We start from the raw sequence: 22,009 nt of genomic DNA, 5'->3' as shown, positions 1-22,009 counted from the left end.
AAAACCATAGCCTTGACTAGATGAACCTTTGTTGGCAAAGTAATGTCTCTGCTTTTGAATATGCTGTCTAGGTTGGTCATAACTTTCCTTCTAAGGAGTAAGCGTCTTTTAATTTCATGGCTGCAGTCACCATCTGCAGTGATTTTGGAGCCCCCAAAAAATAAAGTCTGACACTGTTTCCACTCTTTCCCCATCTATTTCCCATAAAGTGATGGGACCAGATGCCATGATCTTCGTTTTCTGAATGTTGAGCTTTAAGCCAACTTTTTCACTCTCCACTTTCACTTTCATATATTTCCTTTACTTATATGCAAAGTTTTGTAACAGAAGCATTTGCTTTTCTTCAGGGTTTAGTTAGGATTACCCACGTATGTAAGACCTCTAAGTGGCCCTTTGTTTTGTTCAGGTGCATGGAGAGTCTAAGAAGTTTTTTAAACCACTACTTAAAAATGTATTTCAGTCCTCATATAACACGTTAATAGAAAACATGAGTTTTCAGATAATTATTCTTTGATTATGTTTAAGGCCAATTTTTGTCTCACAGAAAACAAAGATTTTTTTGAAAAATTATCAAAGTTCCCATTTCTCTGATGTCTCTGATACTTGGGTCTCTCTTCTTATCTTTCATCTCAATCTATTACAAAAGTACTTTTTGAGTTCTCCCTTTGTTTGATCAAAGGCATTTGTGTGAATGGTACCTTTTTCCTCTGTTTTTTCCCAATATCTTTTTGCCTTCCACAGTGCCTCACACACTGATGTCTTCATTTTTATTTGTTTATTAAATACAATGCTGCCCGCTCTATAGTTGCCCTCCCTCTCTTCCTTAATAACACATCAAATGTACACATCGAAACTCTTACTACATTGGTTTTCTAATGTCCTGGGGTAGTCTGTGTCAGAAATATGTATAAAAGTTTGACTGCCAGTTCATAATTTTCCAGTTACACCTTGGCCTTGGTTTGCATAACTAATTTGCATTCCACCCATATTAAAAACAAGTAGCAGACTTTTTAGTTCTACCAAAGCTGAAACTTTTAATAGTAAGTAGAAGGCAGGCATTTTTGACTAAGCTTCTTGTCCATTCTGTAAGTTTATTAGAGTTCACTCATCCTCTTCCTTCTTCATTGGCAGAAAGAGGTGTATTGTGTATTTTTTATCAAAATAATTTGAGCTATTCAAGGTATGTGTGCTAACATATTGATACATGAACTTTTTCTCCAACTTTAGTACACTTGAGGAATATAGCATAGTGCTATTAGTAACAGAGATTCATTTACCACAGCAGTTCTCATTTGAATTAGAAATAGAAGGCATGCTCTCCAGACAGAGGCATATCAGAATCTGAAATAGGGAAGTGAAGTTGAGGGAGGTAAAGCTCAGAAAAACAGGTTTCATTTGGCACACCCCTTCCATTCAGCAGCTAACAGTTGCTTGTTTTAAGGTTAATACTTTGAGATTTTAAAGGCTTTATGCATTAATGTTTATGCCTTATTCTCTCTGTATATGCATATATGACTTTGATGGAACTGATTTAACATTATGTTCTTGATTATTATTAACAATCAATATAATGACCACTTACATATGTAACAATATTATATATTTATTATAAAACAAGTATATGGTTGGGAAAATTCAAATGGTAGAGGTTTCTAGTATTAATAAAAATTAAAGACCCTTCCCATCCCTCCCCAGTAGTAAGAGTTTGGTATATATTCTTCATTCTTTTTCATTCTGTTTATACATACACATGTAAAATGTACATGTGAGACCTACATTATTTATATACTACAGACAAATATATGCATATATAGTTATGTAAGTGGTTTATTTTAATAGCTACATTGTGTTTCACTGTATAAATATAACATTTGTTTAAAAATCACATACACTGTTGAATATTTAGGACTTTTCTACTGTTTCAAATAATGCTACATAAACATTCTTTTAGTATATAGTGCCCTATCCTGTCAGTGGGGTAGCGTCTAATGAGTGGAATTGTTGAATCCTAGTCAGCCTGCCCAGTTACCCTTCCCAGTGACTACATCAATTTATAGCCAATAAATTGGTGGTTGTGTTTTTTCATTAACACTAGTATTAGTTTGTCCATTACTTGGTTCACAATCCCTGATAATAAGTGTTGAAAAGATGTTATTCTTAGGTAGAAAAACATGTTTCACTAAATCGTTTTTCTCTTCATTTTGGCTACTCAAACTCTCAGCTAAGTTTGTTTAATTATACACTTTCCTTATTTTGTGATAGAATCATTATATACATCTAAATACACGTTAGTTACTTGACTTCTTTTCCTTGTTTTAATTTAGTTTTTTTGAGAGCAATCTTAAATCCTTTTAAAATATAACGTGTATAAATAAATATTAAGAGAAAAACAATGTTTGATAGGATCAGACTTCAGTTTTCAGAGTACTTTCCTATATACATGGTCTCATTTGAGTTTTATAATAATTATACTTATGGGCTAGAACCATATATTTTTATTTTTACAGAAGAGATAACAGATGCAAATAATAGTTTAGTGATGGAACTTGAACTAGAACCCAGATCTCCTGATTTTTTAGTTTGCTTCTTTCCTTCCACTTTGATTTCATTGGTATATAGTCAAGAAGAAAGCTCTGTGTGTTGAATACAGTGGAATTTGCTCATTAACTCTAATTGAGAAATTGTGGTTTGATTCTGTTAACCTTCTGATTCTTTCAAGTTATCCAGCAGTGTTAATCTCAGAATACTTTTTACATATTTCTTTTTTCCCCTTTGTCTAACATAAGTAAAATTTATGGAGTTAGCTAAAGTGGATGGATTGTATATTCCAGTATCTGAATTTTCACAGGTATTATTTACTAAACTAAATTGTAGCCATTAACTGTTATTATTTCTTTATTAAACAGTAAATAATATAATTTTTAATACATAAATGACTTAGGATATTAGTCATGCAGAGCTAGCTGACAGTTGATCCCAAACCATCAATAATTTCCTTCTAAGAGACACAAAGTAACATGCTCAAGTCAGACATGTTGACTTTGTTAAAATCCATTATGTAGTTTTATATGTAATACTGTGATTTTTTAGTCCTTCTCTTTCTGGAATACTTGAACTCTTAACAGGAGAAAGTGTCTAACTTTTTCCATGTACCAAAGGTTAATTCAGTTTCTTTTATAAAGTGAAATGTCTTGTATGAGCCAAAATTTATTTCCTTTGGAGCAGATGAATGACACATGTGAATAATCAATGGATTCTACGTGAGAAGGCTTGAATATGTAGCTTAGAAATAGCAATAAGATACTTTTTCCTAAATGATCATCTTGGGCTCCAGTTTTAAACTCTATGAGAGGTCTGTGGTAATTAAGTTCCATAGGACATTTCAGTTGTCTCATTGAGTGGATTTCTGTTACACTTTATGTATTCCTAACTGAGTAAGAGAACAGAATGCACTACTGAACTGCTTTATTAATTATGCATTAAAATAATCATTTATTGGGTGCCTATTACATACCCATGTCTGTGGTAATAAATACATGAATGTAGAGAAGAAATATAGTACATAGTTAATGCAAGAATAAAGGAAGTGTGGGTCACAGAGTGGTATCTGTTCTCAACCAAATAACTTCAAATGGAATTTAACATTTTCTCATTTTATTTTTTTAATTGTTTTAACTAACATTATTATAAATTGTAATGTGGTTCATAGAGTATACTTGTATTCTAGAAATTGGATATAAGTTTTCCTGAGCAGAAAGTTCGGAGAAGGCAGTGGCACCCCACTCCAATACTCTTGCCTGGAAAATCCCATGGACAGAGGAGCCTGGTAGGCTGCAGTCCGTGGGGTCTCTAGGAGTCGGACACGACTGAGCGACTTCACTTTCACTTTTCACTTTCATGCATTGGAGAAGGAAATGGCAACCCACTCCAGTGTTCTTGCCTGGAGAATCCCAGGAATTGGGGAGCCTGGTGGGCTGCCGTCTTTGGGGTCGCACAGAGTCAGATAGGACTGAAGTGACTTAGCAGCAGCAGCAGAGCAGAAAGTTACTTGACTATACAGAATCTTTCTTGGTGATGTTATCTGCTGTAATAATTTCTCCTAAATATGTCTTGCAAATTATTCTTTGAATTTAGTGTGTGTGTGTGTTATATGGTATTAATTAAACTTGTAACAATAAAATCTGTTGGATTTTAGTTGCCATTACCCAAGGAGGAGCAATACAACTGGCTAACAATGGTACTGATGGGGTACAGGGCCTGCAGACATTAACCATGACCAATGCAGCTGCCACTCAGCCAGGTACTACCATCCTGCAGTATGCACAGACCACTGATGGACAGCAAATCCTAGTGCCCAGCAACCAAGTTGTTGTTCAAGGTAAGAGAAGTTAGAACTCACAGGTGTAAATTCTTTAAAAGGTTAAAATTTTACAGACTCAGAAAAAAGTAAGTATGGTAATGCAAAGCACTGTTAAAATACAGCTTATTTTCTGCAACATAGATAATATTGTCCATGAACTCTTCTTCCGTTATTCCAAGTAGACCAAAATGTCATGGCATAAAAACAACTATTTTCAGTTTTAAAAATATAACTTCTATATTTAACACCTTTAACATTTGGATGTTGGAGAAATGGGGTAGGCTAGAGGGAAAGACAATAAAATTAGGAGTTTAAAAAGCTAGTTTCTAAATCTAAGTATATAGATTTGCTTTGTGACCTTCAGTAAGAGCCAGCCTCCCTTGACCTCATTTTTTTTTCAGTGTGTCACATGAAAAGTTGTGCTAAATCACTGATAAGAATCTTCGGAGGTTCAAATTCTGTTTCTCTGCTTTTAGTCAAAAGTAATTTATATCTTCATTTCTATGGTCATCATTTTTTATTTCAAAGGAAATCATTATATTCTGAAGAATCTTTTGCCAGTGTGCAAGTCCACTGCTCTATAAGCAAGAATAGTTAAATCCATGATGAATTACAAAAATTCAAAAACTACAAATATTTTTTCTTTTTTTGTTTTCTTGTTGTTTTCTTCCTGTTTGTTTCAGAAATCTCTATCAATAGTGGATCATTTTTCTTTGAATTCATTGCATATTTTAAGAAAGATTTATGCCAGATTTAAAATTTGCATATTAAGGAGATAGTACATCTGTTTCTAAAGATATTTTCATTAATAGTATGTTTTGTCTCTATTAGGTAATGACAGATATGCCCCTTCACCATGGATGATTAATTTTCAATAATTCTAAAACCAGCTAAAGAATCATAATATATTTAAAGGGCCCTAATGTACTTACAGGATATTTTGTTACTAAACAAATAATATTTGAAGAAGATAATATTTTGCTTATTAATGGGAGTAAAACACCTTTTCACTTTACACGCAGGTACTCAAAAATTGTAAAGCAGGATGTCAGTGAATTTGAATTCTGAACGTCAGTTTGAAGATGGTAACACATTTAGTATATACATCTTTTTGACTCAAACTACACATTTTAATTGATATTAATAACAAATATGGATGATTTTTAAAGAGTTTCAAATTCTCTCAGATAATGTTAGGTTTCTTATTCCTAGGAGGGCATATTTATTATTAAGCTGTTTTTAGAAAGAGACTTTTTTATTTCACAAATGATAGATCATTTAATTATAAAAATAAAACTTCAATTTATTTAGCCATTATCATTTACATTAAAGCAGTGCTTACAGGTGATATAATTGATCAAGTGATACATTTTTTCGTCCTTTCAGTTTTGTTACAATCAGGAATTTATAATAGTTGACCATAATGCTTTATTTTCTCTTCGATTTTGCTATTTTTTGAAAAGTCATGGTCGTTTTTATGTCGTGGCAAGAGTTTACTTGAAATTTTTTAATGTGAATTTACCAGTATCAAAGGAAGACATTGAGGACTGTACTTTGTCTAGGAAGATCATCCAAGCTGTGCCCTACTTACCTTTTAGGTTTAAGGCTGGTAAACATGTTAACAACAGAACAGAACTATGTTCCAATGAAAGATAAATGTAAGATCCAGCAGATATAAGTCATGAAGATCCTTTTTCATCCAAGTGCCTATACTAATAAATACACTAAATTGGGAATTATTTCTGAGTAATGAATGAGCCAAAGAGTGCTGCTGATCTCAATATTTTAGTCAGAATCATCTGTTGCTTTTTTTCCTTTTAATTCAACATGTATGTTCAGATTGATGATTGACCCGTAGTTTTACCAAGTCACAGTGCTTCAGTGTCTCACACCATGCTCACTGTTTCTCTTTTCAGCTGCCTCTGGAGATGTACAGACATACCAGATTCGCACAGCGCCCACTAGCACCATTGCCCCTGGAGTTGTTATGGCGTCTTCCCCAGCACTTCCTACACAGCCTGCTGAAGAAGCGGCGCGAAAGAGAGAGGTTCGCCTCATGAAGAACAGGTACATACATTGCATTTCCTTCGATTGTTGTAGGTCAAGTATAACTTCAGATTATGTCAGTAGCATCTTTGCATTGGGATTTTTTTTCTAGTAAAATTGATGGATCCTGCTAAAACTTCTTTATTTAATAAGCTGCACTTAATGATGGCTGATGGTCAGTCTTTGATGAGTAGTAGTTCTCTTTCACGCAGTTTCTCCATGAGAGAGATAATGCACAACTTTGCTGTATTTTAACTATTGCTTCAGCCAGCTGACTCAGTTATTTAAAAATTGTTTTTTGTCACAAGTAGTATCATTAAGAAAATTAGGAGTTGTGTGTGTATATAAATGGTAAGTTTTATTTACATTAAATGTATTTGTAATAAGATAAATGTATGATGGCCAGTCCAAGTTTTAATGCATATTAAACACCTAAATAAAGATTTTCAAAAAATAGAGTAATTCTGAGAATATCTTATTATTGACAAAAATTTTAAAATAGAGCTAGTCTTCAACAATGAATATGCTAGATGTCAAAAATTTCTTAAACATGGGAAAGTTATTTCCATAAAGTAAATTCATAGTTGTAAATAGCTTTGTTATTAAAAAACAAAAGCAGAATAAAAAATGTTATTTACTTGTATTTACCTTGGTATTTGTATGTATTTAGCTTAGGATTTAAATATTTACCTTAAGATATGGAAGTTATCTAAGACAAACCAAAGAAAAGGAAAATAAAGATATTAAAAGCTTGAAACATTGAAAATATTCCTCTGCCTTTCACCCCAAAATTCTTCACATGCTGTGATGAAGTGAAGGAAACATGAAAGTTGAATTTAGAGGATCTAGATTCAAATCCTGGGTCTACCCCTTTTGCTGTGACTTCAGAACATAACCTCCTAAACCTCAGTTTTCTGGCATTTTTACAAAGAATCTGTTGTAAAAATAGAATCCCACTACCCACCCAGAGGGTGGTTCTGTGGGTCAAATAAGATAATTCCTTTGAAAGCACTTTGTAACTGCAGTGCTCTATTGAAACATTTGTTTTTCTGCAATTTCATTTTTCAGCTCAGATCAGCCTCTTTGATTCCTAAAATATTCCTAGCTATTACAGAATGTTAGTAAATTAGATCTAGACTATGAGAAATGGCAGTTTTTTTCCAGGTTATTAGGAAAAGAGTTGGAAACAAGCTGAGTAACTTATTTGTGCTCTATCAATCTGTGATTTTCTGTAAGTATTTAAGTTAGAATAATAAGCAGAAACATAAAAGCTGTGTTCATATTTAAATGTATTTAAAAATATAAACTCCGTTTAAACTTTTTCAGTTTTAAATGTTTGTAAGGAAATGTTTTAACCCTTTTTAAAATTAGAAGCAAGTCTGATTAGAAGTCTCAAGTAAAGGCTAGGCTAAAAAATGTAAGATAACAATATTTACTGAAGAAACCATTTCTCAACAGACACAGCAGTCAGGTAAAAAATAAATCTCTTGATTGTGAAAACATCAGAAAGACTTCAGATTATGTCTATGTAGTCTGGCTCTGTAGAACAGAAACACTTAAGCACAAGCTGAGCAGGCAGCACTATAGCTTCTTGTCTACTCTGGTGTACAGAGAGAGAGCTGCCCATTTATAAAAGCAAATTAATTTGACTGGCATACCAAATTTTCCTTTTTCTCTATTCATTTGATTCATGATTTCCCACACACACACCCACCCACCCACAAACACACACACCTCCAGGTTGGGGACAGGGCACACAGAGCTACAGCTCCTAACAACCTCTGCTTGCCTGAGATATTCAGGGAAGCTACCTAACTTACTGTGAACTCTTTAATAAAATACTTTGGCTTGGATTTAATTTCACTGTAAGGAAACTTCCCATTGACTGCTATAGCTCCCTTTTCCCGTTATTCCCAGATTCCTGCTGCTTCTACTTTTTCAACTTTCATTCACTAGAATTTGCCTTCTGAGCCCACCATACCACTCCTGTGTCTGCAAAAACATACAGATACCCTCCAATTTGGCACATCTAGTATTCTGTTCTCATTTCATTTTACCTTTATGGGAGTATTTGACACTTCTAACTGCTCGTTTCTCTAAGCTCTTCTTTGGCTTATTCACCTGGTTTTCTGCCTACTTTTCAAGTTTTCCCTTGAAACTTTCATGCCTACCTGTATTTCAGGCACCACCTTTATGTTGATACAACTTAATTATATACTGGTTTTGACCTTTCCCTTGAGATATCACTTATTTAGGTACCAGTATATATTAGACACAGTACTTTGTTTCTTTATATATTTCATTAGTTCTGCCCACAGTAAGAAAGAAGCTTATCTCCACTTTACAGTAAGCAAGTAAATATTTTGGCAGAGGTCACACCTTTTAAGAAATGGGTAGAACTGGGATATGAGCCTGGATCTGACACCAGAGCATGTGCACATGCTACCTCTCGTGTGAGCATGCAATTGTCATCGCCTGCTCTGCCGCGCAAACTGGAACACATGGTGGCAGTGTGCTGGAGGTATGTAGGGCCACGAAGCAAACATGGGAGCTTCCCTTGAATATTTATTTTGCTCAAAAATTTGGCAGAAACAAACATTTTAAAGGTAAAACTAAAGATTCGAAACTAAAGGTAAAACTAAATTCATACCAAAGGTAGTTGGCTTTGGATTGTGCCCCCATCCTTAGTTTTCTCTGGTATTATGGTTACTTAGGTGGAAAAGTTAGAGAATCAGTCTTCTGAACATACTCACTAGGATAGATACCCCTTATGTACCCCACACAAAGGCTGTCCTCTAAACTTGGATAAGGAAAAGTTGTGATTCTTCAAATTCTGTAACATTCAAATTGCCATATACTCAGAAATGAAGCGGTAAATGTTCTAAAAGTATAAATGGTTACATTAATTGTGTTGCTACAGTAACAAAAAATCAGTGTCTTAGAAACAAAAATCTCTTCCTCACTTACTTACATTTTGGCAGCTGCAAGTCATATGCTATGGCTCTCCTCCACGTGCTCCCAGCCAAAGGAGGAGCATCTCTTTGAGGCCTGTCCTTGTAGCAAAGGGAAAGGGGCAATGCTTTTTGAAGCATCTGCTTGATTGTGATGAACATCACGTCCACTCGAGTACCACTGGCGAAAGCACAGGTGAGGACAAGCCCAACGTCAGTGAAATGGGGATGTATACTCTTCCCACAGGGAGGGAGGAGTAAAAAATTATGGAAGCAATGCAACCCCTGTCTTGTAATTTTAGAATGCAGGAAGAATATAACAGTTTTCATAAAAGTAGACGTCATAAAGGAAAAGGTTAAGTAGGTACGACAACACCTATGATTAGCCAAGGAAAAGATAAAATAGCAAAGCAAACAAACTAGAAACCTTTTAACATATAAAATCAGGAGACTAATAAGGGTATGTAATAGGTAGATTTAAAGACAATGAATTAGAAATAGGGTTTAAAAAAATAAAAAATTCAAAGCAAGTAAAGTGTATGCTATGTCAGTGAAGGTACATCCATTCAGCTTCCCAGGTTGCTCAGCTGGTAAAGAACTGCCTGCAAAGCAGGAGGCCCTGGTTCGATTTCTGGGTCAGGAAAATCCCTTGGAGAAGGGATAGACTACCCACTCCAGTATTCTTGGGCTTTCCTAGGGCTTTCCCCTGGGAAAATTCTTTATGGCTCAGACCGTAAAGAATCCATCCTCAATGCAGAAGTCCTGGGTTCAGTCCCTGGGTTTGGAAGATCCCCTGGAGAAGGGAACAGCTACTCATTCTAGTATTCTTGCCTGGAATATTCCATGGACAGAGGAGCCTGGCAGGCTGTAGACCATGGGGTTGCAAAGAGTCTGACACGACTGAGCAACTTTCACTTTTTCATTCAACTATATAAAACCAACCATTAATAATGAAGGTTTGTTTTTATTGAGATGGGAAGATGCTCATAGTGGAAAAGAGCAGGTTACAATATATATATTATAATCCCATTTTTGTTTATTTTTATTACAGAAGATAAACATACTCATTATAAGCATATTAGGAAACATAACCTAAAATATATACTCACCACTAATGTACCACCCAAAATGTTAACATTCTGGAGTATAATTTTTTTCCCCTAGTATATATGTGCAATGATAAATAACATACTTTTAGTATAGTTTTTAATTTTTTATTTTGGAAAAATTTTAGCTTATGGGAACAGTTAAAAGCATTTTAGTACAGAGTTCTAGATACTCTTATCAACCTTCTCAACTTTCTTACAATTTTAGCATATTATATAACCAGTCTGTGTTTCTTAAAACTAAAGAAATTAACATTCTGTCATATACTGTGGATAGTAATTAACATAGTATTTTTGGACTTCCCTGGTGGCTAAGACTGTAAAGTGTCTGCCTACAATGCGGGAGACCAGGATTCAGTCCTTGGGTCGGGAAGATCTCCTAGAGAAGGAAATGGCAACCCACTCCAGTGTTCTTGCCTGGAAAATCCCATGGACAGAGGAACCTGGTAGGGTACAGTCCGTGGGGTCGCAAAGAGTCGGACACGACTGAGCGACTTCACTTTCTTTCTTTTTTATCATGGTATAATACCATTAACTGAACTATCCATTTTATTTGAATTTCCTCAGTTATTCCACTTTTCTCTACCAAAATCCAATCCGGGTTACTACATTGCATTTATTCATTGTGGCTCCTCATCTCCTCCAGTCTGTGACAGTTGTTTTCTTTTGAAGAGTAATAAACTTTCTTTCAGAATATCCCTCACTTTGGACCTGTGTGCTGTTTTCTTATGATTAGATAAAGGTAATGAATTTGGGGGAAGAATCCCACAGAGGTGTAATCTGCCCCTTCTTGTCACTTATCAGGAAGCACATACTAGCATGATTCATTCCTGACAATGTTCACTTTGATCACTTGGTTAAAGTGCTCTCCAACTGCTCCACTACATTTATTTTTCTCTTTTTACACCCTCTTCCCTACAAGCAAGTTACTACATTCAGCCCACACTGAAATGGAGGATTATTAAATACCACCTCCTGGAACAGAGAGTATCAAAGAATTTGTGGTTATAGGTGAAAACTAACACAGTAATTGGTGTAATTTCACAAAGATACTTGGAGACTATGCAAATATCTTATTTCTTTTTCAGGTATTCCCCACTAATTTTAGTATTCACAGGAAGATCTTTCCTGATTATTACTATGATATTATAATGAGAATTTTGTTTCCCCATCCCTTCTGCAATTATTAACTGGAATTCTTTAAGGAAAATCTTTCCCTTCCCCGTGTATTTTTTATATCAGTATGAATTTATAGATATTTACCTTATTCTTTGGGCTGTAATTCAATATTACTTAATTATGATATTGTTAAGATTATTCCAGCTTTGGCCATTAGGAGTTCTTGTAAGTTGGTTCCTGTGTCCTTTAGATGGCATCTTAATTTTCTTGAAGCTCATCTTTATTTTCTGACACTACATTATCCAGGTTCAACTTCTCATCTTACGGTTTTCTCTGCCTTAGCTTTGAAATCAGCCATTTCTTCAGTGAGCCCTAGTTTCTTTCATTGGAAAATGGTTTACTTTGACCAGTTGGTTAAAGTGCTGTCCAACTGCCCCCCATTACAGTTATTTTTCTCTTTTTATAAATTTTTCAAAGTGCTCTTTGCTACTGCGGTTTCACAGGCCCTCTTAAAGGACAGAGCTAGGAAATACATATGTGCGTGTGTATATACACTAGCTCATGTATACACACATCTATAGTTCTGTGTATTACTATATACTGTAGTAATTACTGTAAGTATGTTTTACTAACCCCACTGACTAATCTCTAACCACAGGGTTTATTTTAGCCTTACCTTCCCCCTTTGCTTATTTGTAACTTCGTTCTCTGAGAGAAACTTGGCTTCCCAATAAAGATGGTTTATTTATGTATTTATTAAACACTAGTATCATATAAAATAGTTTTATAATTGCTAACTTATACCCCTGTGAGAAACAAATTTACAATACAACATTTATGTACAGTTCTTTTTTTTTTTTTTTTTTTTTCGCTTATAACCTTAAAGTACTAGTAAAGGCACTGTTTTCAGACTTACTTAGCTGTGCTTCTTTTTTCCCTACTCCTTTCAGTGAGGTGGGTGGTGGTGGTGGTTTAATTGCTAAATTCTGTCCAACTCTGTGACCCCATGGACTGTAGCCTGCCAGGATCCTCTGTCCATGGAATTTCCCAGGCAAGAATACTGGAGCAGGTTGTCATTTCCTCTTCCAGGGAATCTTCCCGACGCAGGGATCAAACTTGTATCTCTGCTTCACAGGCTCGTTACCCCTGAGCCACCTGGGACGCCCTCGGTGAATTTATGGCATACATTTACAGTAAAGTTAGATTTGTCAACGTGTTCATTCAGTTCTGGGATTACCTGATATCTTGTTCTCTGTTTTTAAGTTGTCATTACTTTACTCTTTGTGCTGCGTGGTTCTCTGGCGTCTGACAGACATATCTCCCACCACAGTGCCGTACAGTGCATTTATACCATTCTAAAAAGCATTCCCAGTGATGATTCTTGGTGGTTGGCCTCTACCCCTTTCCTCAGCTCCTAGAAACCACTGAACTGTTTTCCATCTTCTTCTGTCTTTTCCAGAATCTCCTATAACTGTAACCTTTTGGATATGACTTCTCTCACTTAGCACAATGCATTCAGGATTCATTGTTAGTGGTGTATGAGTCAGGTAGTTGGTTTTATCCCTGGTATTCTATGGATGTGGTTTATCCATTCACCTTAAAGTTTATCTTCATTTCTAGTTTTGAAGTATTATGAATAAAGTTACAATGAACAGTTAGATACAGGTTTTTGTATGAACTTTCAGTTCACTTGAGTAAATATCTAGGAGTGGCCTGGATGGATGCAATGATAGGTATATATTTAATAAGAAACTGCCAAACTGTTCTTCAGAGTGGCTATACCATTTGCCTTTCTACCAGCAATGTGTGAAAGTTCCAAGTGCTCTGTATCAAGTGTTATAACTATATTTTATATTTAGGTCTTTGATCCCTTTTGAATTAATTTTTGTAAGGTGTGAAGTGTGTTCAGGTTTATCTTTCTGTATCAACTGTTTATTCTAGCACCATTTGGTAAAAAAGATTATTCTTTCTTTGTGGAATTGCCCTTGTACTTCTGTCAAAATGTAATTGACCATATTTGTATAGGCTTGTTTCTGGGGTGTCTGGCTTGCTTCATTGTTTTTTGTTTTTTTTTTTTTGCTTCATTGTTTTGTGTATCTGCCCTTTTGCCCATTCAGTCCATTGGGAGAATCTTTTCATTCTCTTCTTTTCTTAAAAGTACTCAGATAGAAATTTTTGAGACACTTTAAGAGGCACTCTCTAAGCTAAAGAGTTCTTTAAATTTTTTATTTAAAGCTCATTTGAATTTTTGTATTCTATTCCAAAATATAGTAATTTTTATTTTCATGTGAGAATGCTTGCTACCCTTCTGCCCCATCAATTAAAATTGGTGCTTCAGAACAGTTTTTTTTTTAATCAGTTTTCTATGGTATGTTGAAAATTTTACATTAGGCAATTTCCAAGTCATTCTCTTTATTTTTTCAAATGCCTAATCTATAATATATTAAAATGTTTGTTGCTTTGAGCCAGATCTCTTTTTTTAATGTATTCTATCTAACCCAAAATAAAGGCTGCAGAAATGTTGCCTAATCTTTCCTGTCTTTTGCTTATAGGGAAGCAGCACGAGAGTGTCGTAGAAAGAAGAAAGAATATGTGAAATGTCTAGAAAACAGAGTGGCAGTGCTTGAAAATCAAAACAAGACACTGATTGAGGAGCTAAAAGCACTTAAGGACCTTTACTGCCACAAATCAGATTAATTTGGGATTTCAATTTTCACCTATGATGGTGGGAAAAGGACTGGCTTGGCCACAACCAGAAAGACAAAATAAACATTTTATTTTCTAAACATTTCTTTTTTTCTATGCGCAAAACTGCCTGAAAGCAACTACAGAATTTCATTCATTTGTGCTTTTGCATTAAACTGTGAATGCTCCAACACCTGCCTCCACTTCTCCCCTCAAGAAATTTTCAGCACCAGGAATCATGAAGAGACTTCTGCTTTGTATCCCCTGCCCTCTTCAAGAAGTAATAATTTGTTTACTTGTAAATTGATGGGGGAAATGAGGAAAAGAAAATCTTTTTTTAAATGATGTCAAGGTTTGTGCTGAGCTCCTTGATTGCCTTAGGGACAGAATTACCCCAGCTCCTTGAGTTGACGTAATGTTTGGGCCGCATGCTTAAAGTAAGTAAGGTGCAATGAAGAAGTGTTGATTGCCAAATTGACATGTTTTCACATTTCCATTGTGAATTATGTAAAATCGTTGAAGAGACATACCCTGTGAGAAAAGAATTTTAGGATGGTGTTGAAGAAATTAAGAATGAATTCAGAGTGCTTTCTATGTATATTCTCTTCAATACTGAACACTTGTCCTTGGTTCTTAAAAATATTCTGTATTAACTATAGCTCTTCAATAGGGCAGTTGTTGCTTCTTAATTCAGTTCTGTATGTGTTCAACATTTTTGAATACATTAAAAGAAGTAACCAACTGAATGAAAAAGCATGGTATTTGATTTTAAATTAAATCAAAGTAAGTAAAATTACAAAGCTTCATTTAGTTTAGTACTAAATTTTTAGTACAAAGATGCTCATTAGTAAACCAGTTCCTTGAGTTATATAACAAGGTTTTTAAATAAATGTTTTTGTCATCACCTTCAAAAATATTTATATTGTCACACATTTACTTTAAAAGGTTTTTCTAATTAAACTGCTCCTCTTTGCACTTATACCACCAACAGGAAAGCCTTCAAGATGTTGAAGCAAAGTGATATATTTGTTTATAAAATGTTATGTGTTGTAGAAAAATGCTGATTTTAAATTGTTTCCATATTAACATACTTTAACAGTTTAGTGAATTTTTTAATGAAAAAAGTTATAAGGATATAGTTTAAAAGTACAGTATTAGATATACACAAGGAAAATATTTTCTTCAGACTTATTTGAGCGACTGCTGTACCACAATATTTGAATTGTCATTCTTGCAAGACCTTTTTTTGTTGTTTTCTTCCAAAAGGGATAGGGATGCTTAGCTTTCCAGTATGCTGTATATCCTTTGTTATTCTGTGAAGGAGCTACCTGTTTTACCTGACTAGAACCGTCTGTATGTATCACACATTGTTTCCAATATGACTTTTAATTACTAATACTCATTTTATTCACTAAGTTGATAAATTTAAAAGTTACCCTTTAAAAAAATAAGACTGAGATAGATCTGAAAAATTTGAAATTGACATAATGTTAAATTATAATTTCTCATGTGAAAAGGTGTTCTTTTTTTTAAGAGTCTAGGATTTAATGTTTTATATTTAGTTATGTCATGGGTTGTTTTTAAGTTTGTTAATGTGTTAACAAAATATGCAGATGTGGGTGTTAATTATTGAGTCCATTTTGAAAAGTAAGACTTTTAATTAATATTTGTAAATGGTATTATTTTTTGTTTGTAACAAACCGTTGTCTTTTTTTAAGGATGAACAGAGTTTATGAAGCCAGCATCATTCTAAGAATTGAGTGATGTAGTCTTATCTTTGGACAGTTCACCAGATTCTCAAGAAGGCTTTCAAACGACTGTAAATTTTGTTGTTTATCCTGCTGAGCTAACGGTGAAAGTTGTAGCATAAAAATTATTTGTATGCCAGCATAGATATACCATTTTCCAAAACTGGTTTGATAGAAACCAAGCAAAATCACAAATCTGTTTGCAAACCAGAATTTTTAAATGAGTCAGAATGTCAAAACTGAACATTTTAAAAGTCATAAGCTTTAGAAATGAAAATTGCTTAATATTTAGCAAATTAAATGTTTTCAGAAATCAAGGCTGTTTAATTAGCAAGTTGGTGGTCTCTTAGTCCCTGATAAATCAAGGCAATCACATCCATATTAGCTGGTTGGATTTATAAGTTACTTTGAGGATGACTGCTCTGGTTTGAAGTCAGTTAATGGTGAGGTAAGAAGTATATTCTGTTGCTAAATCTGTTTAGACCTTGGAGAGACTTGAAGATTTTCGTTTATACAGATAGAAATTAAGCATCTTTTGTGAAGACTTTTTTTTTTTTAAGAGAATTGGGAAAAATGTGTTTGTTTTTAAGCATGCAACTTTGAGAATCTTTGTTAACAACATAATTTTTAAAAATCTTACAGCCAAGAATATATGTGGCCACATTATAAATGTTTTTTGTCTTCATATTGGCCAAAAGGGAATAAAACTGTCATCATAGGAATCTGTACATATGCTACTGATTTGCCTAGAAAATAGCAAGTTTGGTATTGCTCACTTTGCAAATATAGGGCCATGTGGCACTTTTATCTATAGGACAGATTAATTCTAATAAAAATGAAGTGGGAGGGGTTTATTTTTGATATATTGCTCTTATGAGTTTTTAGGCTTTGATAGTGTTTAACTGAAAAGTGGTTTAGAAAGGGCTAGATCCAATGTGTTCACATTATTAAACAGAATTGATACCAGGTGTAATTTTTAAGTTCATTCTTTTTCAAACTCAAGTACCATATTGGCAACCATAATATTGTCATAGGTGCTCTATTCATTTAGATATTCTTGGGGGGATGGCATTTGTATAATACATGTGTACATATATATATACATACAGTATATATCTGAGGCTCTGAGAGCTCTTAAGTCAGGAATGCTAAGTATTATAGTATATTGAGGTCAGATGAAATTTTACATTTTTGCGTGATCTATTGCATCCCTTTTGGTAGTTTCTTGGACTGCATTACTCCAGCACTCATGATGGATTTTTTTATCTGCTAATTTCCTTTTTTTTTTAATTGTTAATTTTATTTGACTTGATACTTTTAAACATGTTACTAGTCACTTGAACCACCACCACAACCACCACCACCCCCAAAAGTATTTGGTTTTTATGCTTTGTCTCTGGCAGCTATAACAGTGGTGAGAACATTTTGAAGATAGCTTCTAAAAGGTACCACTGATTTTTTCAAAAATCATCCTGGGGGAAAATTTTTGGTGTTTTCATTTGAGCAGGGATTTTTGTCAGAAAATACACTTAGATGGTAAGTCAGCAGCAGTGCTAGTATCTGAAAGCACAATACCAGTCAGGCAGGCTGTCCGATCAGAAGTCATCTGGCTGAGGTTTATCTCTGTCTCTCAGGCCTAATCCCTGATCCTTTTGACCATTTAGGGTGACATGTGGAATCATACAAAGGCTTATTAGGAAGATACAAGTTTGTTTAAACCAGGATGCTTTTACTTACTTTAAGTGACTTCAATCTAGATTTCTTATTTTCATTTCTAATATTTTTAATTCTGTGATCAGCTTTAGTCAGCTGTCAGCATAAATTGGCCTCTTTATTTTGAAGATCAGAAGGTTGGCTGCTTCATTTTTCAGGATTAAATAAGGCTGACATCTTAAAGTTAAAATTTTGAATTAAAGTAGGTTCCAAAGACACTTGTTACACACCATTTCATTTTTTTCAAGAGGCTCTATTTGTTGCCTTTGTAACCCTGAAAACTGTGGGTATATTGTTTCCCATTGACTTAATACAAAAGTTGTATATTTATTTGGATTATATTTACATTATATTCTTTGTAAATGTTTGGTGTAACTTGCACTTTTAAAACGACCCTGTTTGGGGTATTAGCAAACTTGAGAAATTCCCTCATCAATTGTCATCTGACTTTTTATGTCTTTCTCCTCTCTTCAAATCATGTGTCTTTTTTATGGAAGCTTTTCATTGATTAAAATATTTTATTTAACACCTAAATGCTAACCTTATAAATAGCTGTAAAAAGAGGAAAATAAGGAAATTAGACTAGCTCAATTAATTTAAAAATGGGTTCAAACCCTATCTAATTCTCTTTCATCATGAATAAAGATAGTAGGAAATACAACTCAAGTGAATAAATACTTATTTCCAATTTTAAATGAGATTCTGTCCTCACCCCAACAATACTATCTATAGGATCCTAAGATATCCTTGAATTTGTGCAGAACAGTGAAAGACTTCAAGGTAATTAATTATTGTTGTCATGGAGAACACGTAATAATTTGATTAACTTTTTCACTTTAAATTGTCTTTGTTAACATAAAAAATAACTGTCTAAATTTGACTGGTTTCAGATGAGAGGAAAAGTGAGGTGTGCTTATAGTAAGCCTATAGGTGAAGAATTGTGGGATAAATTTGTTCACTCAGTTGTACAAAGCACAACTAGAACTTTTTGTTGGATGGCTTACATACATCTTGAATACTTTTAATGTTGATGTGTTGACTTTTTTTAAGTTGACTGCACAGTCACTGTTTGTACTAGGAACTGGTTTCCTTGACTGTCTAGAATCAACGGCTGAGAGAGGCACTAATCCCTGAGGGGTTGAACATATCATGGAGCTGAGTCAGTATGGAAGAATTTCAAATCAATCAAACAGGGTGCTGCAGTTCCATCTGTCTCATCTGCTGATGATAAGTTCTTATTGATGAGTGAATGTAGCTTAAGCCTTTGTATGTGTCCTCAGGGGGCAGACAAACTTTAAGAGGGACCAGATAACGTTTGAATGGAGGAATTATATTTCAGGTGTTTTAGCTTGAAATTTATTTTTTAAAAAAATAAAAATAGAAAAAAAAAAAAAAAGAACAAAGCCTGTGAAGCAATTTGATACTATAAACAGGCTGAGTTGTTTAGCACAGAGAGAAAATATTGACCTGTCTGCATTCTGGTACTGTACATACAGGTCCTAGTTGGGTAAAACACGATACATTTTGAGTTATTCTCACCAGCAAGTAAAAGTAAAGTGAATATTCTTCAGTAAGTGTCTTTTGAAAGGGTCAAACTATAGGAAATGCAAATTTTACCTGCTTTATACAGGCATTATTTAATACTTGCCTATAGAAGTATGGCATTTCTAAGCTGGTGTCTGAGGAGCATCTCAGATGTGAGAGTAAATCTAACATAGTTCAAAAATTGGTAAGGGAGGAAGAAAATCCCTGCAGATGATGACCTTAGTCAGCTGGCCAAGTGAAACGATCTGTCATTGTGTTTGGGAGGTTTTATTTTCTTACGTTTTTAAAATTGAATTGGTATATGCTTTATAGACATTGTATTTTTATCCAGGTGCCACTCCAATCTGTGTATGTAATAAAATTATTTATATTAAAATTGGGAAATAATCCGTGAGTATAGATGAGGATGGCAGAGAAGAGTGCTCGTTCGCAGTTTTCCATGTAAAGTCCCTGACTAGTTTGTCATGTCAGTTGTCATCCCCACCCAAAAAAGGAATTATTTCTAACCTAGCTGTATCACTTGAAACTTTAGAAACAAAGTAATCAGGGAAGTTTCTAGAGAGAAAGGTGTCAGGTTTTTGGTTTTGTTGTTTTGTTTTTCCTTGAGGATTGGGGTCAAGAATACCTCCCCCCAAAACTGTCAGCACAAAACAGGGTATTGACTTTTAACTCTGATGTTGCTATTGGAGTTGAATACTAAATAAGTAACTATAGTGAGGAAAATACATTTCTAATAAAATTCCCTACATTCTAGAAGCATCCCTGTTTTAATTTTTTTTTTTTTACCTAAATCTTTTTGTGCTTTGTGTAAAAAGAAAAAATGTACTGAGTTATAATGCATTTTATTAACACTATGTACATATTAGCTGCTTTGTGTTCAGAATGGTAGCAATTGCTTTGTATATTAAAGTAATCCTTGTGAATTTGTGAAATATTGTCATAAAGTGCTTTTTCTTACTGTAATCTTTGTGGTATCAACTGTCATAATGCCCTTTTTACACAAACATTTATGTGCTGTCACATAAACATGCTTTTAAAAACTCTTTAAGTCTCTCTTTTTGGGATGGGATCATCTACATTGTGGTTTTTCTAGGTGTGTTAAGCAATATTTTGTGGACTTGGTTTATTTTGTTAAATGGCAAAAGTTATGCTAGAATATATCACAAGCTTATGTTGCACAGCAGCAGAAAACTAACTCAAACAACATATCTTTACTTAATTTTACTGTATTCCTGGTTTTTAGCACAATATTTCTTTTTTCAGCAAGATTAATGGACAGTGCCTTTTTGAGGATTTAGAGATGTTACTGCCCTGTTGAGACAACCGATGGGAGACATATGGCCAGCTGTGTTTAATGTCTCAAAATGCATGTTTGCATTGGAAGGATAAGAACAGATGGATCTATTGGGTCTCCTTGTAATTCTAAAGTTCTGTGATTGCATAAAATGGAAGGAAAGGGGAGGAGATGTGGTTAATCTGCTCTTTACTTAAAGCTCAAGAATAAAAGATTCTCTCCTGTACTATTCATTCAATTTCTGAAAATTAGCAGTTGCAGTCTAAAGGGCCTTTAAAAATTGCCATGTTGTTTAAGCCTGTTATATCTGCCATTGTATTGAAAGAAATACATGAGTTTTATTCCTTTCTTCTTCTACAGAGTGACCACATAATGTACAGACAGACATTTTTGCAAGGGAAAGGGTGAGGTGTAAGCCAGGACTGTGATGAGCAAACTGGGATTTATGGTGACCTTCCTTGTCAGCTGAGCTTAGGTGCTTGGATCTCCAGTAAAAACGAAGAGTGCCTATCCTCTCCATCCACAACTTGCTGTCACTTGCTTATTTCACAAACACGTACTTGTTGAGAACACAGTTCAGGGCACTGAAAAGTTCCTGTCTTCAAGAAACTAAGACACACAGCCAAGGAAACAATTCTAACACATTAATACAATTTGAGTCCTGAACTCGAGACTCATATTTGTCATCTGTACTCCGACTGCAAAATAGAGGTCCAAACTGAACTTTCAATTTCTCCTCTAAATCTATTGTCCCTTAAGCTGGTTCTTCTCCATCTTGAAGGTGACACCATTATCCACTAAGCTGCCTTGAATCAGGGTTGTCCTTCCCTCTTCATTTTAATTTCTCCACAACTTAAGCACATTGACCATACTAGGGCTTAAAATGCTAGTGAGGGCCTAACAAGAGAGAAGGTAATCTGAGTTTGAATGTGACTGTTGTTCTTGAGGTGCAAATTCATAAAACATCATTTTGAAGTGTGCATTCATAATGTATTACCACCACCTATATCTAGTTCCAAAACTTTTATCACTCCAAAGAAATGCTGTACTCAAATAAGAATCATTCAGTTTTCCCCTCCCTTCAGCCCTTGACAACCACCAATCTCTGTAGATTTACCTGTTCTGGATATTTCACATTATCATACAATATGTGACATTTTATGTCTGGCTGCTTTCAGTTAGCCTACTGTTTTTGAAGTTCCTCCACATTGTAGCATTTATCAGTACTTCATTTCTTTTTATGGCCAAGTAATATTCCAATGTATATATATGCCACAGTTTGTTCATCTGTTGTGCCTTTTTTGTTCCCACTTTGGAGCCATTGTAAATGATGCTTCTGTGAACATTCGTGTGCAAGTTTGGTGTTTGAGTGCTTATTGTCAACTTTTGAAGGGTATGTACATCTAGAAGTGGAATTGCTGGGTCACATAATTCTGTGAGTT

At 34.5% G+C, this 22,009-nt stretch overlaps 2 protein-coding genes across 17 annotated transcripts in view; one reads left to right on the top strand and one right to left on the bottom strand.

The window, feature by feature from the left end:
* CREB1 (cAMP responsive element binding protein 1) overlaps positions 1 to 20,316 on the top strand; it is a 57,193-nt gene extending 36,877 nt beyond the window's left edge. For 9 of the 14 annotated variants that reach the window (XM_086343414.1, XM_086343354.1, XM_086343348.1 and 6 more), the window contains 3 exons: positions 4,196 to 4,378; positions 6,277 to 6,427; positions 14,135 to 20,205. In XM_086343414.1, coding sequence (XP_086199540.1) covers positions 4,196 to 4,378; positions 6,277 to 6,427; positions 14,135 to 14,279 — 479 coding nt within the window. In that variant the 3' untranslated portion in view covers positions 14,280 to 20,205. Of the gene's footprint in view, positions 1 to 4,195; positions 4,379 to 6,276; positions 6,428 to 9,387; positions 9,554 to 14,134 lie in introns of all 14 variants that reach the window. The other 5 variants (XR_015143127.1, XR_015143138.1, XR_015143137.1 and 2 more) reach the window with 2 other exon arrangements.
* METTL21A (methyltransferase 21A, HSPA lysine) overlaps positions 1 to 22,009 on the bottom strand; it is a 54,150-nt gene that overhangs the window by 17,713 nt on the left and 14,428 nt on the right. The gene's annotated exons all lie outside the window — the stretch shown is intronic.

This window comes from Bos grunniens, chromosome 2 (assembly GCF_055505025.1).
Source record: "Bos grunniens cultivar Pamir isolate PY7600 chromosome 2, Bosgru_T2T1.0, whole genome shotgun sequence".
In the NCBI taxonomy this organism is placed as follows: Eukaryota; Metazoa; Chordata; class Mammalia; order Artiodactyla; family Bovidae; genus Bos; species Bos grunniens.
This window is presented reverse-complemented; position numbering and strand designations above follow the sequence as displayed.